This window comes from Scleropages formosus, chromosome 3 (assembly GCF_900964775.1).
Source record: "Scleropages formosus chromosome 3, fSclFor1.1, whole genome shotgun sequence".
NCBI classification, from domain to species: domain Eukaryota; kingdom Metazoa; phylum Chordata; class Actinopteri; order Osteoglossiformes; family Osteoglossidae; genus Scleropages; species Scleropages formosus.
This window is the reverse complement of record NC_041808.1, coordinates 27,898,597-27,921,850: the sequence shown is the minus strand read 5'-3', so window position 1 is coordinate 27,921,850 and position 23,254 is coordinate 27,898,597. Positions and strand designations below refer to the sequence as shown.

Genomic DNA, 23,254 nt, shown 5'->3' with positions numbered 1-23,254 from the left:
ATGTAACTGGTATCAGGGCTAAGGGATTTGCCTTCGACAAGATGCCAGTGTACTGCAACAGCTCTGCAAATATTGTGTGATTGCATGACTGAAGCATTCCACTTGTCTTTCAGCCTGCAGATGATATCCTGAGGTCAGACTAACTGATTCCCCAAACCAGAACTAGAAGGCCTTTCAAATCCTTGATGTGAACTGATGACATTTGTCTGAGGTGTTGTCCTCTGGTAACCCACAGGGAGAAGATTTGAAGAACCATAGCCTCTGTGGTTTCTGTAGCTGTGTGAAGTGTTTTAAATTGGATGAGACAAGAGCAAGCGATAGCATGAGCAAGCCTTTGAGAATCTCTCAATAAATGGTTGTGTTTTGCTTGGATTTGGTAACTATGTGATGAAGTCCGGGGAAAAGCATGATTAGAGTCTTATTATGACCGTGAACAATAATAACAAAGCATCATGATTTTTCAACTTTGAAATGGTTTTTCAAGTCCTCAAAGGACCTCTGGGGTGCAAGGAATGAAGAAGTGTTCCCCGATTTAACCCAGACAAGAGTACTGCTGCTGTACCACACACACACACACACACACACACACACAGAAACCACTTGTCCTGAGCGGGGTTGCGGCAAGTCTAACCCAACACCACAGGGCGAAAGGCTGGGGGGGGGGAACACACCCAGGACAGGATACCAGTTGCAAGACACCCAAAACAGGACTCGAATCCCAGACCTACCACAGAGCAGGCACAGGCCAAACCTGCTGCACCACCACACCCCCTCCTGCTGTACTAAAAACCCCTAATTAAGCACTGAAAAACTAATAATGGCCATATACCACAGCAATTACCTTTTCAGAGTCAATTTACACCTGATGAGGGCCATTCACAAAGCCAAGGAACACTACATTCATTTGGAAGAACTGACATTTCTCACCTTTTACAAATGGCATATCTTCATAGGTCTTTGTAAAATCATAGGAATATAGCCTACGTGATCTTCATAAAACCTAGAAAATATCAAAATATTGTTAAGATACGCCAGTATGAAATGATGCTTTATATCTTTAATTACCTGGTTAACAAACTCCTGGAAGACAACGCTAGTATTTCTCACACCTTAAGGAATAATGAGCTACTTGTAGTGACCCATTGCAATGCTATAAGCTTCTACGTATCCTTATTCCACTGGACTCTTGCACACATCTCCTGGACTCTGTGACAGTTATTCAGCAAAATAGATTGTTGCTAGGGCAATCTGGTGCATGCACACAGTAAGGCATGTTATGGTAATATAAAATTTCATCTCCCCCAAACAAACAGTCACAGATGACATGACGCCCTATAAAACTGGAAAGTATGCAATGATAGTTGAGAAAAGGAATGTTTGACACGGTGATAGACTACAACGCAAACACTGAAGATATAGGTGCCAACAGGTGGAGGGAAATTCAAGTAAAGTTAAAGACAAGCAAGAAGAAAATGGCAGGATTGGGGGACTGGTGGGAAGAAAAAGAGGACCAAAGAGTAAGGGCAAGGCAGAAAAGGTGCAGACCAGACAGCAATAAGGCCCACTTTGGCAAGGGGCGGTCAAAAGAGAAGGCAAGCATGGGAGCTGAAAATAGGCTGGAGTGGGACAGAAGCAGCTCAGTTGTAAATATGCCTATAGGGCACCGGTAAAAGGGGCCTAAGCTGTGGAAAACAGTGAAGAGTGCAATCCTTTCATGAGACAGTAACAAAAGGCCGTAGAGTAAGAAATAGAGCAGCACAGTCACATGGATGTCCATGGGGCACTTCCAAAAGGGACAAGTACGGGAACAATATTGGGCAGGCCAGCTGAGACCAGCTGGAACGCTGGCAGGAGGAGGGCGGGGTGTAACCAAGGTCGGGACAGCAGAGAAAATGGTGCCTGCAACTAGCACAATGGGAGCTGCAGTTGCTTTTCAATTTAAGACAGCCTTTTACAGACTAAAAATAGACAATTCAGGGGTTGCATGAACCAGAAGAGCTGCAGAAATGGTTGACCTATTCATTTATTCGGTTTATGAAAGAGGATAAGAAGAGAGAAGGCTGCCAGAGAAGGAGTGGCAAAGAAGCTGTGGCAGGAGCAATGACCTCTGGTGACACCTGCATTTTTTTTTCTCATTATGTAACACAGCTCATGTGCCTCAAAATCACAGCTAATGTGTTTTGATTCGCCCACCCGTTTCTGTTCATATTCAGTCGAACTTGAAAAGCTGTCAACATCACCTCATGTTTTGCAGTCTAATATTGCAATTTTTTTTTTTTTAAAAAGTTTCCTAGCTTCCATGTAATGTCATTATCATCACATCGCCATTCAATATATGTAGACAATGACAAACACACAACAATTATGTCTGGTTCTTAGTGACTCATCTTTGGTGGCCAATTTCTGTTTTTATTCTGCAGGAGAGTTTGACTTCCCCATGATAGTCTCCTTGCGTTCTGTATAACTTCCTTTGCTATTGTAAGTATCTACCCTGCGATGGACTGGCATCCAATCTGGGGTCTACTCCTTATATTTCCCATGCTCTGTATTTGGCTTACAGGGTGGCTGGTGGCGTTGTGGTTGGAGAGGCTGCCTTTGGCTCCAACGGTGGCCGGTTTGATCCCCGTCCCTGGCTGCAGTGCCCTTGAGCAAGGTGTTTGCCCTGTAATTGCTCCAGTACCTTCACCTGACCGTGTGCCTGGGTGCATAGTTGTGGCCCTGTGATGGACTGGCATCCTGTCCAGGGTGTGCCCCCCCACCCCTTCAGCCTTGTGCTCAATGTCTCTGGGATAGGCTTTGGCTTGCCGTGACCCCACTGGGGGCAAGCAGTTCTTGAAATTGGTTGGTTGTACTTGGCTTGTGCCCTGTCTGGGGGTAAGGTGGACATGGATGTGTGTCTGAATGCAGATGAAAAGGGTGATGTCCTGAAAAACAGAATACTGTGCAAAGAAAGAGAGTACATGGAAGTGTGACTTAGACTGGGCAGGAACACAGGATCAGGACAGGGGCATGGAGGACAGATGCAGACAGGACGGAGCTCTGCGACTGAACACAAACATTCTGTGAACAGGACTTTAGAGGCATGTGAGTAGACAGAACAAGAATCGCTGTGAGATCAGCAGGAAATGCAAGAATGCACAATTAGATGTTTGTCCCACACTCCCTTTATGGTGCTGGGGATTTGGTGTTTGTTGGGTTCAGGTGTGCTTCATGTGGATCCAGAGGGACACACCCGCTACATTCATCTCAAGTCTGATTTTCAGGGATCATGACAGCGTGGTTGTATTTTAGCTTAGATTTCCATCTTTTCTAGACTTTTCTGGGGGTTTGACCTCCTGGCATCTTTTGATTTTTTTTCCTCGATAGCTGCAAATATACATGATTTGCAGTATACTTCTACCACTATACCTGTGACCCATCTCAGTGACTCCTGTTCTGCACTCCTTGTGTTCTCCATGCGCCATTCCTGCACTTACCTGTTAAATGCTGAGATATTTAGCTTGTCTCGCTCCCAAATTCCTTCCTGCTGAACACCAGTCTTCTAGTGTTTATGACATACACTCTGCTCGGTATTATTACTAATGATGCCTTTGATGCCTGACATTTTACACTGTCAGGTTTGTACATTAAGCTGCTTGCAATTATTTGCCCACTTATACTGCTGGGCATTTTTTACTGGTGCAATTCAGCATAAGCACCCTGATAAAGTGTAGTACAGCAGGAGCAGGGATTCAGACTTGTGTGTTTTGATTGTAAAGGTACAGCTCTAATCACAGCAGTTCCCGCTGCCCAAAATGAAGTTGTATGAGTAATTTTCCATTAGTTGATGCTTTCCTCCAAAGTGGTTTAGAACTCTTTACCAATTCAAACAGCAGAGTATTTATACCACAATTGCTCAGGATAAATACTCCTCAAAGGCAGTAGAGTAATTGCAGGATCAAGATTTGAAAGGCAACCTCTAAGTTACAAGACATTTCCCCTAACCACTACATAACTGACTTTTCTATAAAAAAAAGAAACCCAAAACAACGTAACTGTTTTGGCCTTTTTCCAAGCCTGCAATATTTTGTGTTTGTGTGATTGTGTCTCTCTCTGTATATCCATAGATGAAGCTGGGGAGACTCACTGACATCCAACTGCTACTGGCCTGCAGAAATGGAAGAAGGCTAATAAGCAACATGACCACCTGACCAGGTAGAGGTTGACTCTACCAGAAAGACATGTATTCTCGCTGAACTATATATTTTTGGTATGAGAACTTGTTCTAATCCATATGTGCATTGGAAGTGGGACGGCTTTGTAAATAGAGTGTAAAAGCCTAAAATGTGTGTTGTGTGTAATATATGTGTAAATAGCTCATTTTAAATAAGTATAAACATGCAACACTGAGAAAGGAGTGAGCGTCATTTCCTTTTGTAGCCTTTTCTTGTGTTTTTCTTTAGTCAGAAGTCAGGTTAGATGGGTGTATTTTTGTTTGCTTTATTTTTGGTAGGGTAAATGGTGTTGGGGAGTGTGGTGGCACAGCGGCGCAATGGGTTGGACCGGGTCCTGCTCTCGGGTGGGTCTGGGGTTTGAGTCCCGCTTGTGGCGGCCTGGCGTCCCATCCTGGGTGTGTCCCCTCCCCCTCCAGCCTTACGCCCTGTGTTGCCGGGTTAGGCTCCGGCTTGCCGTGACCCTGCTCGGGACAAGCAGTTGTTGACAATGTAATGGAATGGAACTTGGCTTGAACAACAGTTATACAAAACATTTATTGCAATGACCTAATTGTTATCTAATTTAGCTTTTTTTCATATGCCAGTGCTAGTGTTTGTCTTTTGCTTTGCTTTTACATTTACGTTTATTCATTGAGCAGATGCTTTTCTCCAAAGCAACGTACATCTCGGAGAAGAGTCTTGGAGTCTCAGAGTTTTATCTGTAACTGTCACCCCCCCCCCCCTCCATCAGCCCATTGACAACACCTGCACCCAGCCAAAGGGGCATAGTATAAGGGAAGACCCCCCAGCTCCACTAATGCGGATCCTCATTCTGAGACACCGCAACGCTTTGTGCTTTTTTGGGTTCCTTGCCCCTTGTTGCTGGTTTCCCTAGTTTTGACCTCTCGCTTTTGCCTTAAAGACCCTGAGCCTGCGTATTCCCCTTGGATAATGATTGACGTTTGATGGACCTTTGCCTGGACCCAGACTATTTGCTTGCCTGTCCCTTCTGCTAATTAAAAGAAGGAGCCTGCAACTGAATCCTTCGCTCTTTCAAACTCACCATCATGACAGAAACTTTACGAAAACAGTGTTTTCTGAATAAAGTCCTATTTAAGAAAAAGGATTTATTGTACTGATGTTCTCAAAGAAAGGACACAGAGCTTGTTAGCTAATTAATAAACAGTTAGAAAGCTAGCTACACAAAAAGAGAAGAGTAATTCCTGGCTGCAAAATATTCTTTACCGTAGATGTATAATGACAATCACTTTTTATATAGCTTCGGCTGAATGTATTAAAAACGTGAGAAAGCACTTTTTTGCATCAATAAAACATGAGAAAAAGCAAAAAGTCAAAAGAAATGAAAACAGGGTGATCAAAATGTTAATAAAAGCACATTAATTTATAAATGTAATTTAGTGAAGGGGGTGCGGTGGCGCAGTGGGTTGGACCGCAGTCCTGCTCTCCGGTGGGTCTGGGGTTCGAGTCCCGCTTGGGGTGCCTTGTGATGGACTGGCGTCCCGTCCTGGGTGTGTCCCCTTCCCCCTCCGGCCTTACGCCCTGTGTTGCCGGGTAGGCTCCGGTTCCCCGTGACCCCGTACGGGACAAGCGGTTCTGAAAATGTGTGTGTGTGTGTGTGTAATTTAGTGAAATGTATTAATGCCAAAAATGTGCAACTTAAAACTTTACATGTACAAATAACCAAGTAAGTTTAATGGATTACTGTTTGCTCATATTGTCCTTGTCAGGGTCACAGCAGTCTGGAGCCTATCCCAGAATCACTGGACCTCAGACAACGAGGGTGCAGCCTACACAGGACATCGGTCCATCGCAGGGTAGACACAAACGGACACACACGCACACGCACACGCACCCATACTATGATCAATTTAGTGTCAGCAATTCATCTAAATGCCATGTCTTTGGAGTATGGTGGGAAACCCATACAGACACAGGAAAAATATTCAAACTCCACACAAATGGAGCAGGATTCAAACCTACACGCAGTCAGCTCAGCACTACAAAATGCTAATGCCAACAATATTGGATTGTGCATTTTGGGCTCTGAGCTGTAAATATGCTGAAGTCGTATCAAAGCTGAAAGGCGACTTTCGAGATTTTTCAGTTGTATGATCAACAGGCATCTACAGCTTCCTGAAGTACCAGGAGAACTGTATAGGATGGTGTCACCAAGCGCCAAGTGCACCGTGCCCTCTAGTGGCTCGAAGAAACCCCTAACCATGAGTGCATGTGTAAATCACAGAATTTGCATTTTCATTCTATTTATTTTGTTTTAAGACACAGCTATTTTGTATGAAACATACATGTGATTAAATTAACGTTGTGTGAAAAATTGTAAAAAATTCTATTTTGCAACGCACATGGCAATAGATTTAAAATAAAAGAAATAAAAAAGAAAAATTTACAATTTTTAAAAATACACATTTTAAAGACTGCAAATTTAGCATTAAATCCTTTAATATCTGCAAACGTACATGCAGTGAAACATGATGAATAGGCTACTATGTACCAGAGTGCTTAAATTCTGCAGATTTTTTTGATACAGGTTCCAATATGTGGACAGTCAAAATCAAACAATTTAATATAGATGCTTCTCGACTTACGATGGTTCGACTTACAATTTTTCGACTTTACGATGGTGAGCTGGAGATAGACATTCAGTATTAAACATACTTCGAATTTTGAATTTTGATTTTTTTTCCCGGGCAAGCGATATGTGGCACGATACTCTCTCGATCCCGGGCAGTGGCAGCGATCCGCATCGCCTAGTCTGCCATGTGGTTGCTACGTTGTGTTTTGTGTTTCCATAATGTGACAGAAACGTTCATCTGTGTCTCCTGCTACTGGTGGGAAGACGAGGAGGAGGGTAATTATTGAGGAGAAACTCAAGATAATTGCCCCGCAAGAAGGTGGCAAGCCCGTAATGGTCATCGCACTTATGCTACTCTATGATGTTTGGTAGGTTAAGTGTATTAAATGCATTTTCGACTTACGATGCGTTTCGTGGAACGTAACCCCATCGTAAATCGGGGACCACCTGTACTCACATATAAGTGTACATAAATTTAATTAACAATTGTTAATAAAGACAATCGCTGTTCTGTAAGGGAAACTAAACACTTTTCATTCCCATTAGAACATCTTAAAGCACAAGTAACAGATTGAGCTGGAGAAAGATTAAATTTCTCCACTAAAAATGTAAGCGTGCAAAAAGGTTCAGTAAGTTTGGTGTTTAACTCTTTATATAAGTATTACAACTTTGTTTTTTCCATAAAGTGCAAATTAATAGTGTAATTTACAATGGCAAAAAAATTGAATTAATAATTTTAATAATTATTCATCATTCATTCATCATTCATCATCATCTTGTCTTTATTAAAATTAGTCTTGGAATGAAAAGTTACATATATAATACATATGTGTTTTCAGCAGTGAAAGAGAAATCTGGGCCGAAAATTATAATACTTAGAATGTGAAAGTGAATATTTTTTAATCGTGTATCGGCAAGCTATAGTCCAAGTAGTCTCAGAGAAGCTGGGGTGTGTGAACCTCCAAGGTAGTTTCTTTCCATTTCAGTACTAGTACTTGGTACTTCTTTAGCTTTTACTTATCTCTCATGTAAGAGGTACTTAAGCACATGTCAGACAGGATTCGAGTACAACAATATAAATGTTTTTTTTTTTTTTCAAAACATGTGTGAAACAATGAGCGAAACAATTTTTTTTTTGTTTTGATTCCAGAAAACATTTCAAGACAGCATTAAAACTGGCAGGCATGATGCTATATAAATTAAATACAAATCCTCTTTTCTTCATCTATCTTAAAAGGGAAAATCTAAACATACTTCTTCCAAATGAAGCACAAGATAAAAGTAAATATCACAGTAACATAATCTGTAATGTGTCATGTGTCACATAATGTAATTACATGTTATGTAATGTGTCACAGGGGAGTGCAGTGGGTTGGACCGGGTCCTCCTCTCTGGTGGGTCTGGGGTTCGAGTCCCGCTTGCGGTGGACTAGCGTCCCATCCGAGGTGTGTCCCCTCCCCCTCTGGCCTTACGCCCTGAGTTGCCGGGTAGGCTCTGGTTCCCCGCGACCCTGTATGGGGCAAGTGGTTCAGGAAGTGTGTGTGTAATGTGTCACAGACCTATTCATTGTTTTAAAAATTATTAAGGTTAATAGGTACACATACAGTACTTGCATGTAAAGTCTATATACACTATCATTAAACACTTGTCTATCTTGGGTTATGGTAGTCCAGATCACACACACACTGGCTGAAGCTGCTTGGCCCAGGCAGGGTCGCAGCGAGCCAGAGCCTAGCCCAGCAACACCGGGTGGAAGGCTGGAGGGGAGACACCCAGGAGAGGACACCAGTCCATCACAAGGCACCCCAAGCGAAACTCTTACCCCAGACCCAGAGAGCAGTACCCGGCCAAGCCCGCTACACCACCGCACCCCAACAGCCCCCACCATTGTCTAGATTCTACCCTGAAATCACAGGGGGACTAGGCTAGTTAGTGTACATTCTGGGCAGGATCTTAAGTCAATGTAGGGTGACTAAAGAGACTCATATACTACCAGCAATTTAGAGTCACCAATTAACCTGAAACACATGTCTTTGGATGCTGGGAAAAGACTGGAGGAAGCTCACACAGACACAGGGAGATGCTTCAACCTCCACACAGACAGAACTGGATTGAAACCTACACCTAAATAGACCTGCACAGCCTGCTGCACCACTGTGCACCTTATTGAATCTTCAATAAATTTAAACTGTGTTGTTTATATAGACTTGGCCGTGAGCAAAATTTTCCAAAAATAAAATGGAAACATACTAAATTCTACATTTACGAAATGGCTATAGCAAGATAGAACCTAGAGATAACATCACTAAAGTATTAATTAAATTTTCCCAAATACTGACTGACAAAGATGACTGAAACCTAGTCCAGCAGTGTCAATCATCTCATAGAGTGGCGTGACCACAATGCCCTTGTCATCAACACCAGGAAAACAGGTTATGTTTGGTCTTCCCCTGAGTCTCTTCCATCCCCAATATTATTTCACAATGAAGAGCTTTATCAGGCTACATTTTACAAATACAGTACGTTGGTGTACATATAGATAAAACCTTTGTATGAAACATGTGTTTTTATATCTGCAGTGAGGTATAGCAATGCATTTAATTCCTCTCCAGGTTAAGATTCTTCGGGCCCAGCAATCAGATTTACTTTTGTTTTTCACATCAGCTGGAAAAGCACTGTGTGCTATTTATCTGTTTATTTACAGTATATAGTTTTTTTTTTTTTTGTCTTTTCTCTAACAGCAGTGTGTGTTTGCCCTTGTTGTGTAATATGTCATATCCCTGAAAGAGAGTGTTGCTACAGTGCAAAAGAATTTTCAGAGAAATCTGTCAATAAAGTTGTTGTAGCGTGTTGTATCATAACCCTGATTGTCTATTTTAAGTACCTTGTAAGACAAAAAATGACAGTAACTGCCTCGTTATTTTTTGTGCCAGGAGTATTTATTTATCATAAGGATTGCAATTCATTTGATCCATAACTCTCTTTCCTCTTTCCCTAATCTATTTCATCAACAAGTTACATCGGAAGTTTCATTAAAATTAATTTTCTGTAGCCAAACATAAAAAATACACTTTTGTAGAAATTTTTTAAACAAATTTTCAAATATTTCAATGTACAACATTGCATGCAGTAACAATTATCTCAGTAAGAAAGTAAACAGATTAACGGATGCTCAATACAAGTAATGTGTCCAAAATAGTACTTATGTAGTATGTAATATTTCATTTGTTCTCTACTGTTTTATGCTACACAAAGTAACAAAAGCATGAAAGTTACAGTACAGTAATATGTTTATATAGTAAAAAGCTTTTACTTTGGCACTATTTTATTACAATTTAAGAAGCATGTATCTTACTGATTTACTGAAGTTTCATTTAACATCTTCATATTGGTTTATCTTCCATAACAAGTTCTTCCACAAAAAGAGCTGGGAAAATGCCCACCTTCCCATTACACTGTCCCTCGAACCATTCATTATTCACTGAAAGAGACATGCCAGTTTGGGATTAATTTTGATATTAATAATGCACTGAACAATAACAAGAAGCAGCATATCAAGGTGCTCCGAACCGTAATTCAGAACCTGTTTTCCTAAGAATGTTTAGCTATTTTTAAGAAAGAAGTAATATTATAACTGTATAATGAGTAACTTATTTGGCAATGCAAATTTGTATATAATTTTGTCCTGAATTATTAGACTTACAGTTTACGCAATGAATAGCTTGATAACAACATCACAGCTGGAGCACAAATCAGTAAATTAAGATTTTCACCTGGTCTGACAGGCTTTGCAAAATATGATAAGGCAAACAACTAACATAGAAGGTGTGCAGAAGTCTAGTTCTGTAGATGACATTGAATTTTTATGATGTTGTGAAAATTGTTATCAGTACTGGCTAGTTAAAGGTAGAAAAGTTCACACTTAGAACAGAGATACGGTAAAGATAGCGTCTTGATGGGCATGGGCCTCACTGAATATGGAGGTTTTAATAAAACTTTAGCAACAAGGAAATGTTACTAGTGGTGTTTTGTACCTCTAACTTTTAAACAGCATTACACATTTTCATTGTACTCTTGCAGAAATTATAATTAGGAGCCTGGTGAGAAATAAATTAAAAAGAAACAAAAAGACTTTATTTTTAAAGCAAGACCACAAAAACTGAGAATCAAGATGTCCTTGTGACTTTTGAAAAAAGCTTAAAGCTCAAAGTTGCTTATAACGATATTATATGCCTGCATGAACCTTCTCTTTGTGTTACTTTTGGCAGTAAAATTAACTGAGGACAAATAACAAAAATATTGAATGTTTCGTTTCATTAAAAAAATATATATATATTCATAAGATAATTATTAAAACACTTTAGTTTTAATAAATTTCATTCTGTAATAATGTCAATAAATCTGAGTTACAGCATGTTACTATTTTTTAATGGAATTTTATTTTTGTAGAATATTGAAAGCAAATCATGAAATAGTATGATTTAATAATTCCTTTGATAATAACTCAGATTTCACTTAACAAGAATGTGTCACCTAAAATGAAATGCATATAGCAGTGGTCTCACCTTTTGAGAGAATTGTGACAATATCACCACACTGGAGTTGAAGGTCCTCTGGCTGAGAACCTTCGAAGGCATGAAGGGCCACCATCGTTGCAAGAACTTGAGGTTTGTGGTCCGTTTCCTAATGTAATATAGCAGAATAAAATGATGATTATACATTTATCCAAGGTCACTTACAATGCTAGATGCATACCATTAAACTTCCTACAATCATTCAACCATCTATACAGTGGAGCAATAAAACGTTCACACACACACACACACACACACACAGATGCTACAGGGTAATTTAGTCACCAAATCACCAGCCCAAACCAATTTTCAGGCCTGAGCAGCAGATACAAAATAAAAATTTGGTTGATGCTCTTGTAACTAAGGAAAATTCCATGAGTTACTAAACCTAAAGGTTCAAATACTTCTTCTATCATAGACAGTAAATAATGTATTCAATATTTTCAGAAAATACAGAAATGCATTTCTTTTTTGTTTTAATCTGTTACTGACTTAGATGAGGATCATAGAACATTTGAGCTGTGAATAATACACAATACAGGCAATTTCAAAAGGTTCACAAACTTTTTCACAACTGAACCTTGACAGTTATGAAGGACATTAAGACAATTTTCTGAATTTGACATACTCATTAGGCTTTTTACCTCTGTGGATCCAGTGGATTGGCACTCCACTGGGCTGAGATCACACCACAGTACCAGTCGGTCATTCTGGACACTCTTCCACACGCTATCCATTTCTGACTCGTTGACTGTTACTTTTGTATTCGAGCCACTTTTTTTATAACTGGAAAATGAAATAGATCGGTAAGACAATAACTGTAACTTCAAACTTCAGACGGGAGATATAAGTTCAAACTGAAGACAGGTTTTTGCTCCTAGCCATCTAGTGTTGCCAAACCTTAAGATTATTTGTTGGACTGGCAAACCCAGTTTCTGGCCAATTTTTTGCAGTAAAGCACTGTATGGAAGTCCTGGAGCTGTGGTGATGGCAAGGGTGTATTTGAAGTGTATTTTCACAATGCATCTCTGGACCTTTCTTGTCTCTTTGGCCTGAAGGTAAGTGAAAAGAAAAAGTAATTAGATCCATTGTGTATTATGCCATAATACATACAGATGTGAAGCTGTAAGTTAAGGCATTATTTTCACACTGATGTGTTTATTTCCATACCTTGGCAGCTGTTTTCAATGCACTTGAAGTTTTAAGTGAGTCTGGGGCTGTGTATGGAGAAAGATATTTTTATCACTAGTCATAGGCAAATAAAAGCATTTCCCAGAAGTATTGTAGTGTATTAGACATAACCACATATTCTCTTTCCAACTGAGTTGAAGACACCTTTTGCTAGTAAGAATAAGTAGGAATATTAATCTTCATAAATCAAAATCATACGCTCATCTATCTTGTTGAAAAATTAAAAAGAAGAAATAAAAACTGTAATAATTTCTCAACTTTTCAAAAGTTAATAAGCAGCCTCTCAATTCTCTTTATTGATAGTGGATGAATAAATGTCTGACAGTTTTACTTTTAAAGTCCATATAAACAAGGTTACCTTTGTGGTAAAAATGGAAGTAAAGAGAGAAAAACAGAGTAAGGAAGAAGTACAGGCATTTTATCTTCTATAGATCCCACCTTTATAAATGCCAGATTCTGGAATTTAATAGCTTAATCGTGATGTGCATTTGATGCACTGGGCAAAGGACAACTTAAACACTTTATTCTTTAAGAGAAAATTAATCTTTTTACTATTATGTGGTTACTTTACTGCTGTTGACACTATTTTATTTGGTATTTCAGATCAGAAGTAACAAAGTGTTGAAATCTTTTTTTTAGTGTCTTACCTATTAAAAGCCCTTTAAATGTGGAAAAAATAATTTTACTAATTCTTCTGTATTTATTGATTCTTGTACATTAGGTTTGAGGACTTTGCTGTTGACTTCATGAGATGAAAATGAAAACTGAAATAGTTACTGTGGGGAAAATAACATTGCCGATAACAACATGCAAACAATGTTGGAGAAATGTTACCTCTTCTTCTTTTTGGCCTAGTGGGAGCTTCTCCTCTGGGAGGGGCAGGAATGGCATCGCTCAGATTATCTGCCTACCATACCATTGTAAAGTTTCAGTTCTCTTACATTTAAACACAGATTTATTATTTAACAGCAAATGCCAGATAAACATTTCATGTGCAAAGAACACATTTTTAAAGCAGGTTACCTGTCCTTGCTTCGAAGATAAGGTTATCTCAACGGGTTCCAGATAATTATAAGGAACAAGCCCTTTCTGTAAATAAACACAAATCAGTTAAAAAGGAAGTGGAAGAGAAATACCTGGCAGCAAAGACTGGGGTTAAACAACCAGGAATATCACGGTGTGTTACTGACATATACAGCAATTTCAGTCAGTGCTGGCATTTGTATTGTATTTGTCAGTTATTATGTTTGTGCAGAGTACCATAAAGTATTTTGTATTGGGAATTTAAATATCAGGGGTGCTGTGGTGCAGTGGGATTGGCCTGTGCCTGCTCTCTGGTGGGTGTGGGATTTGAGTCCCCCCTGGAGTGCCTTGTGATGAACTGGCATCCCATCCTGGGTGTGTCCCCTCCCCCTCCAGCCTTGTACCCTGTGTTGCTGGGTTAGGCTCCGGCTCCCCATGACCCCGCTTGGGACAAGCAGTTTCAGACTGTGTGTGTATTATTGTACTGTTTAAGTAGTCATTACTATTATGAGTGAATATGTAATATTTCTGGCAACATAGATAGACTGACTCTTAGAACTTAGTTTGCACACAAATAAAACATTTATAAAAGGATGATTTAAAATGGGGCCAAATTTGTTGAAAATGTTATTATTAACAAGGTTTTTGCTACAAAAGCCATTGACCTTGCGGCATCTCAATCAGTGCTCATGACCTTCCCTGCTTGCCTGCTTGAGTTGGCTCTCCCGTGTTCCTTCCTGTTCATTCCTGCCTTTCATTTATCTGTTTGCAGTGCGCTCTCTGTGCCTCCTCATTATCCAGGGTATAATAAACGGATAGGAATTGAGATTGCTCACCTTCCCATTGAAAAAGACGGTTGCCCAATTATCTGATCCTTTCTCCAATACAAAAACAATGTTTCCTGGCAGTACACCGAGCTCATCCTCAGTCTCTGGGAGGAACTCATAAAGTACGCTATGGGGATCCCCTTCCAGTGCCCTGCAGGATATGACAAGAAATATTTTTTAATTCTAGACTTGTGATAAAAAACACATTTTGAAAGCATTGCTATAAAAATAACTGATTATTTAGTCATTTTTAATTGTTTAAAATCAAAGATTAAAAACAAAAACAACAGGAAGACTCTGATGATGGGAAAGACTGAAGGCCAAGGGAAAAGAAGACAACAGAGGCTAAGACAGATAAACAGTATTACCTAAGGAATGAATACAGACATGGAAGAACTGAGAACTGTTAGTTGAACCTCAGCTGAACCTCAGATTGAAGAGGAACAATGCGGATTCTGCCCTGGCCGTGGAACAGCGGACCATCTTTTTACCCTCTCACAGATCATTGAAGGGGCATGGGAATTTGCTAATCCAGTCTACATGTGTTTTGTGGACTTGGAGAAGGCCTATGATCGTGTTCCCCGGGAAATTCTGTGGGAGGTGCTTCGGGAGTATGGGGTCTACTACTACTACTACCACTACTGCGGGCCATTCGGTCCTTGTACATACGGAGCGAAAACTGCGTCCGCATTAAGTCAAGCCTGCTCGGTGTGGGTGTTGGACTCTGCCACGGTTGTGCCTTGTCTCCACTCCTGCTTGTGGTTTTTCATGGACAGGATATCAAGGCATAGTCGAGGTCAGGAGGGCATTCTGTATGGGAGTCGGAAGGTGACATCTCTGCTTTTTGTGGATGATGTTGTCCTTTTGGTACCGTCACATGGTTGCCTCCAGCACGTACTGGAACGGTTTGCAACTGAGTGTGAAGCGGTGGGGATGAGGATCAGCACCTCAAAGTCTGAGTCCATGGTTCTCTCACGGAAAAGGATGGCATGCCCCCTCCAGGTAAGGGGAGAGTTTTTGCAGGCAGAGGAGTTCAAGTATCTTGGGGTCTTGTTCACGAGTGAGGGAAGAAGGGAGAGTGAGATCAGCCACAGACTGGGAGCAGCGGCAGCAGTAATGCGGTCGCTGTACCAGTCTGTAGTGGCGAAGGGGGAGCTGAGCTAGCGAAGCTCTCCATTTACCGGTCGATCTACGTGTATACCCTCACCTATGGTCATCAACTCTGGGTGATGACCGAAAGAATAAGATCGCGGATACAAGTGGCCGAAATGGGTTTTCTCCGCAGGGTGCTGGGACTCACTCTCCGTAACAGGGTGAGGAGTTCGGACATCCGGGAGAAGCTCAGAGTAGAGCCACTATTCCTTCACATTGAGAGGAGCCAGTTGAGGTGGTTCGGGCATCTGATAAGGATGCCCCCTGGACGCCTCCCTTTGGAGGTATACCAGGCACGGCCAACTGGGACGAGGCCTCGAGGTCGGCCCAGGACCTGCTGGAGGGATTACATTTTACAGTTGGCCTGGGAACGGCTGGGGATCCCCCAGGTTGAGTTGGAGGAAGTTGCGGGGGACAGGGGCGGCTGGGTCTCTCTGCTCTCCCTGCTGCCACCGCGACCCTTTTAGGACAGTGGGACAGAAGATGGATGGATGGATGGATGGATAGATAGATGGATGGATGGATGGATGGATGGATGGAGGAAGAACTGAGACGCTAAATTCCATGCAGTCACATGGAACCAGACTTGAACGAACGACTAAAACAACAACATCAAACTGAGCTTAAACAAGCTTCTACAAGTTATCTTGTAAGATTTCTTAAAGTCCTTAAGGATTTTTTAAAAATTCTGTATTACAATGTACTACAAAGTTGAATTATAATGACATCTAAATCAACTTAGTGTTAAGCTACATATAGTTATTTGTCCATCTTATGCACCTGAGCAAATAATTGTGTGCTTGTTTTTGAATGAATGATTTTGATGAACCAAGTCTTATATGGTAACACCATATCTAAGTTTTTTCAGTTTCAAGTTTAGAGTGCATTTCCTCCACTGAACATGATAGCACAGCAATGTATTTACATTTATTACTTATCTAGCTGACCTCTTTCCCAAGAGCAGCTTACAGTGTTAATTTACTTAAACTATTAACCCATTTATACAGTTAGGTCATTTTTTACCAGAGCAATTAAGGCTAAATATTTTTCTCATGGGTACTACAGCTGGGATTCAAACCTGTGACCTTTGGGTAGAAGGGCAGCAGCACTAACTACTACCCTACCAGCTGTAACGCTTCAGACAAGTATCTTAAAACTATAAGTCGATTTTCAGAGACTTGTCAGCTAACGGAATAAATGTAATAAATTTACTGGACACCTTTGTCCATGGTGATTTAGAATGCTAGATAAACTATAGTGAGCGACATACAACTATCTGCCCATCCACACAAATGTATTTACAGAAATGTATCTCACATAGCCACACCCAAAGGGTACAGTAATTTACAGTATATTCACATGTTCACCACAAACACGTCTTTGGAGTGTGGGAGGAAACTGTAGCACCTAGAAGAAATCCACACATGCTTAGGGAGAGTAGAGATGGATCTGAACCCATGCTGCAATCCACACCCCAAAAGCTGTGAGGCACTATCACTAGCTGATGTACCATTATGGATTTTTTTTTTTTTAATTACTTTGGACATATTTCTTATGAGTTTACTCCATCACTGTTATTTTTACCTTAATACTTCAGGTGTTTTGGGCTGAACTGGAGCCTCTTCAACCTTGAAAGAAACAGGAACAATATTTTCAATGTCAACAGCCAAGGTGCCACTAACAGCAAATCTCTACATAGTTTAAAAAGGTTAATTTCCAGTTGTTTTAGTTGTCTTGAAATTTGACTGTCATTACACCATTATTTTGTCCTACGAAATGTACTTACAAGCTTTTGCTTTATATACCAAATCCATGCTTTATATACTAGATTATGTCATTTGGAGCTACAACTCAAAACAGACAAACCTGAGAACATTTTCAAAATCACACCTTTCAATTGTTGATGCTTGTGTCCACCATCTTTTTTAATTTTCTCAAACTTAATTTACAGATAAACGACATAAATTGACCATTTACGTGGAGCTTTAACCACTTTCAGCTAAATTCACAAATACAAAAGATACAGAATGAAACGTTAAATTGTGAACACCACAACTTCAAAACCTGACAAAACTGACAAAACAAGAACAATACACTGGGATTTCTTAAAATCCCTAAAATATTTGTTTGAATATTTCATTAATTTCAATTAATTCAGTTAAAAATAAAAATAAATAAAACAAGTCAAACCCCTTGCCAAAATAAAGCACATCGAGGCAAATCTCCCTCTGCTTTTACTTTTACACAAGAATAGAGCTCTCTCATTTCATTATCTTTCAGCATTTTGAATCACATTAACCCTCACATGACAGAGCGGCACAAAGTCTAGTCTTAGCGATGTCTCTCCATCATCTCAGCTTCCATCGTAGCTGCCGTCAACTGCCAGTCTCCTGAGGTCTCCAGAAACACAGAACTGGTTCTGAGCAGCAGTTCCACTCTTTTACCCACCCTGGCATGTGCTACAGCCTTCCTTGCCAGCCAGCAGGTCCTAGTGTGTGCTGTCCCTACACTGAGAGACACTGCCACAGCCTTGAGCACCTGTCAACGTCTGCTGAAGATGATCTCCAATCAACTTCCACCCAGCAGAACAGGTTAGGTGGAGCTGGATGCACATCATGGACTTCCTGGATCAAGAATTTCATACACTGAGGCTCTAACTTCTTCCCAAAAGACCTTACATTCCACTGGCTGCTCTCACTATGTACACACTCCCTGCTGCTGCAATCCCAGTCAAGCAAGCATGAGAGAAAAAACCCTCACAGGACAAACCACTGAATCGGATCATGTCATTAACGGAAAGAGAAACCCAGGCGAATGATTGCACTTATTCAAACGCTGTCAATGAATATGAAATACTTCACAGAATAGTTTGAGAAGACAGAATAAAATACAGAATAGTTGTACCTGTGGTTGTAAGGGAGCAAATCCTGAGAATTTATCCTCAGGAACAATGGAAGCAAGTATCTGCAGAGACACCAGAGAGAGTAAGCAGTTTAACTAAAGAATGGAGCTGTCATGGTTAATTTGTAAGGTGTAGTAGCAATAATCAGTTCCACTACAAATAGAAATAACTGGGCCATCCCCACAAAACTGCAAGAGTAATAACATCTCTATAATTCACATGATGCCAAAAACCACTCTATATCACTTTAAAAAATCTCCAGCGACTGTACTGTGCAGCTACTGTGTACCATACTTACATACATAAAAACCTGTGTTTAGGACCCATAGTGAAAAAAGATCTCACTGCCACCTCCTTTGAAAATGTAACATGAGAGAACTTACACAAGCAAGGTATTTGTCATTTTTTGCTGTTTATAAACACTTAGTTAATAATAATTTCAAACCTTTTATCCACTGTTTCTCAGGAAATGTATGTAGTTTTTAGTGCATTTTAGATCATTCTTGAATGTGAGGATTTTTTTCATTAAAACACAAAATTAAAGATGAAAATTATTTATCAGAAAAATGGTCTGGGCAAGTTCTATAAAGAGTCATAACTTGGAGAACGAGAGCTTCAACAACTACTATAAAATGAGTTCACAGTAATAAAAAAGTCTCACTTTTGCCTTGCCCATATAATCTTTATTCTCCAGCTCAGCTACATAATGCTTTTTTGGTCTGAACAGTGTCCCTCTCTTGATCTCCACCAGATCAAACATCCTATGTTTCTGTTGAAGAAAAGAATAGCAGTTCAGATTTAGACATGGATCAGAGATTATTTATACGAATAGCACTCTGATTTTGTTTTATTTCATCTACGTGATCGATAGGTGTGTTACATTTCTGTACTTGCAATTCTCAATATACTGCACTTTAAACATTTCAAATTACCTAGACATGTATGCAAAACTAAAGGTTTTTCAGTCGGTCAGTCTAGTGTTATGCTAGTGACTGTCCTCTTATCAGTGCGCTGTCAGGTAGTAAGAACCTCCTGAGCAACTGGATGTGCTGAGATTTCTATTGCACTGTTATTTATTTAATTGCCTTGCATCTGCAAAAAAAATTAGATTGTTTTCATATTGACTCATGTAACAGATTGGTGGTTCCAAACCACCATGAACTTGACAAAGCAGTGAATGAAAGTGGAAAAGTGTATAAAGCTTGTCTTAGTGGTTAGGGAATAACTTGTGAGCTTTCTAACATTGGAATGTCAAGTTTTTTTGCCTGACTCCTTCTGAAAAGTGAACACGCTTTGTAACAGCTTGTGAATAAAATGAGACGTCTAAATTAATTCAGCCTCTGTGTTAAATAAAGATATTCAATTCAATGTAGATTTAATTTTTGCAGCAATTCAATAGCGACTTACTAAGATAGATTCCAGAGCCTGGTCAATGTAAGCATGTTTTGACTCGGTCTTCAGGTTTAAGGCAGTAAGGAGGCTCCCTTGTGCTTTATCCCACTGGCCCAACTGGGCCTGGGTGAGGGCCATGTTGTGTAGAACCTGTGAGAAAGAGCAAGCCAATAGTGGCTCTGAAAGACCTGGCAATAAAAGACACCTCTCTGTGATACAATACTTTTCCAGAATGACATCCTGACATTGCCTGCCGTGTAGCGGGTCTGGGGTTCGAGTTCTGCTTGGGGTGCCTAGTGACGGACTGGTGTCCCGTCCCGGGTGTGTCCCCTCCCCCTCCAGCCTTACGCCCTGTATTGCCGAGTTCGTCTCTGGTTTGCCGTGACCCCTGCTCGAGAAAAGCGGTTTCAGTCAATGTGTGTGTGTCTTTTCCAACAGTCAACATTAATTACTCAGATATAGGATTTCCACCTAACTGTCAAAAAACATATTTCAGACTGGGAAATAAAAAAAAAAAAATGTTGATTTTCTTTTGTCTACAAAGAGGTGTATTCTCTGTTCCTGAAACCAGGATGACATTTGAGGGCTGATTGTTAAAGTGGAAAACGATAAATCTGGCCTCATTTTAAATCACACACACACATTTTCTGAACCGTTTGTCCCATACGGAGTTGCAGGGAACCAGAGCCTAACCCGGCAACTCAGGGCGTAAGGCCGGAGGGGGAGGGGACACACCCAGGACGGGACGCCAGTCCGTCACAAGGCACCCCAAGCGGGACTCGAACCCCAGACCCACCAGAGAGGAGGACCCAGTCCAACCCACTGCGCCACTGCGCCCCCCTCATTTTAAATCATCCTTTTTTATAAATGTTTTATTTGTGTGCAAACTAAGTTCTAAGAGTCAGCCTATCTACTTTGCCAGCAATATTGCATATTCACTCATAATAGCAATGACTACTTATACAGTACAATAATACACACACAGTCTGAAAAGGCTCGTCCCAAGGAGGGATGTGGCGAACCAGAGCCTAACCCGGCAACACAGGGCGCAAGGCTGGAGGGGGAGGGGACACACCCAGGACGGGACGCCAGCCCATCGCAAGGCACCCCAAGCGGGAGTCGAACCCCAGACCCACCAGAGAGCGGGACCCAGCCATGCCCACTGCGCCCCCACGCCCCCTTCTTATAATAATACACAATAATATTATTAATAATAATACAGTTTATAAATTCTTCCTTTGTAAATCGTACATCTGGTCCATTTCGTTTACCTCGCAAGCATATAGCTTGTATCTGAGACCTAGAAGATTGTAGTCAATAAGCTGATTTCCTCGTAATTCTGCGAAGGCATTTTGAAAATCACCTCGAGATTCCTCAAACCTGCAAGGATGTCAGAGGTACAACACACATCAAAAGTGAATTTTTAAAACATTTTGAGTATTCTTAAACTATTTCCGTGTCATATTACCCTCCTTATTCATTTATTTTTTACTTAAAATTTATGGCTGATTTCCAGCAGTTCGTTCAACGTTCGAGTCTTGCTTTGTTAAACCTTACTTACATCTCTTTTTTGTAAAATGTTATTCCTCTTTGAAAGAAGGCAATGGCCAAGTGTTCATCCTTGCAGATGCTTTTGTCGAAAGCCTAAAGGGAATTTCCGAAAACATACAGGGAACTGTCAACAGACTCACTTCCCTTTTCGCTATGACTTGCACTTTACTACTGACTGATTTCTCCACAGTGAAAAAAGACGACGCTTGCCAAAACACCAAAAACTGTATCTCACGGAAATTTTTCATAAATAATTCTACAGTAAACACCAATATACAGTGTTGCCGGAAGAACTGCCTTACCTTTTCTGCAGCATCTAGCTCGTGATTGTTCAGGTGGAGGGACCCAATGTTGAAAAATATTTTTGAGTTTTGATCCCGGATGTCCAAAAACACGTTTAGAGCAGCTGTCCAGTCCTTGTTGTCGGCATAGGCTATCCCCTTATCCCACTGTCTGATTGTGTCCACAAATGACATTTTTACCTGCAGCGACGACCCAAACTCTACTTGGGAACTGCGGTGAAAATGAGTGAAGACTGACAGAGAAGCTCTCTAAGTTACCCAACATCCTCTTGCTGGGGCAATGCAGGAAATGTGTCATCACACTTCTTTTGACACCTCTTTGAGAGCTTTTTTTCTGAAATATCTATCATTATTCTTTACAGCGGTTCTGAATCTAAAGTCTTAAGTTTTAAGTTCGTGTAGAAGGCAGTAGCCTTAAAACAGCCGGGCAGGTCAAATCCGAGTTAGGTTCCGTAATAAATTTTGAAGAAAGTTATAATACATAAAAATAGTCTGTAACACTTCCATGCGCTATAAATGCTGTCATTGCCCATTTCACCATATCTGGTCAATGATGAATCATTTTTGGTTCATGTTCATTAATGCTCACTTTTTAGGGATCATGCTCACAAATACATTTTCGATAATGCTCCCCTCTACAACCCAACCTGGACGACCCACCAATAATATTGTCCTCTGCACAGGCGACGCAGCCATCTATGTGCATTGCTTACAGGTATACAAAGAATAAATATTGTTATACATTAATTATGTACAAATAAAACTTAGGGCATCTGTGTGTGTGTGTGTGTGTGTGTGTATCTGTGGTTATCTTGTGATGGGCTGGCATCCAGCCCAAGGTGTATCCCCATCAGCCTTGAGCCCAGTGATTCTGGGATAGGCTCCGGATCACTGCAACCCTGATCAGAACAAGCGGTTAATGAAAATGAATGGAGGGATAAAAACTTAGAACTTATTACACCATCCTACCTCAGCTGTGCTGTTAGAGGAAGCGCTATGAGTGAGGAGCTGTGGAGAACCCAGGAAAACACTTTGTATTTACACCACCAGTCAGCACCTATTAAGCAGTTATAAGAAACAATTACATAGCAGTACAACTCACAAAACCTTAGCATTTTGCAGCTTATTTTTAATGTTTAATATGTTATTTTAACAAATTTGTGCTAAAAAATAACCACATTGCAATTTCCCAACTGTTTAACTAAAATGGTACCAGTCATAAGACCTCATATGATGGGGCATGTATTCTAATCGCAGTTAAACAGGATTGTGGGTCGTGTGTATAGTTTATGGCTCCACAATAAATGGTAAATAAACATAAATAAAAGCACAAAGCATACAAAATAGACAACGTAATGCAAGTTTTCTGGAGCTGCAGCTGGAGGGAACTTTAATTCAGCGCGCCGTTATCAAGGTGTGCATTTTGAATTGAAATGAATGTTCTCATAAGGTATTTATCACAAGTGTACGTTTATAGTTTGCTGTAAGAATTTTACAGCACAACTTTTGCTCATAAGTTAAGGTTCTTGTATAAGC

At 40.5% G+C, this 23,254-nt stretch overlaps 1 protein-coding gene across 2 annotated transcripts; it reads right to left on the bottom strand.

Moving 5' to 3' along the window:
- Window positions 1-9,724: 9,724 nt before the first annotated feature.
- ncf2 (neutrophil cytosolic factor 2) lies at window positions 9,725-21,964 on the bottom strand. 2 transcript variants are annotated; one of them, XM_018738553.2, is made up of 15 exons: window positions 21,719-21,964; window positions 21,427-21,509; window positions 21,137-21,245; window positions 19,881-20,015; window positions 19,135-19,242; window positions 18,476-18,535; window positions 17,156-17,199; window positions 14,429-14,570; window positions 13,593-13,658; window positions 13,404-13,476; window positions 12,549-12,595; window positions 12,279-12,430; window positions 12,023-12,164; window positions 11,370-11,487; window positions 9,725-10,285 (listed from the first exon to the last, which is right to left on the bottom strand). In XM_018738553.2, exons 1-15 carry the CDS (start codon window positions 21,890-21,892, stop codon window positions 10,188-10,190), a joined length of 1,551 nt encoding a protein of 516 aa, XP_018594069.1. In that variant the 5' UTR covers window positions 21,893-21,964; the 3' UTR covers window positions 9,725-10,187. The 2 variants fall into 2 exon arrangements, with proteins under 2 accessions (XP_018594069.1, XP_018594070.1); XM_018738554.2 differs by lacking the exon at window positions 19,135-19,242.
- Between the last annotated feature and the right edge of the window lie 1,290 nt (window positions 21,965-23,254).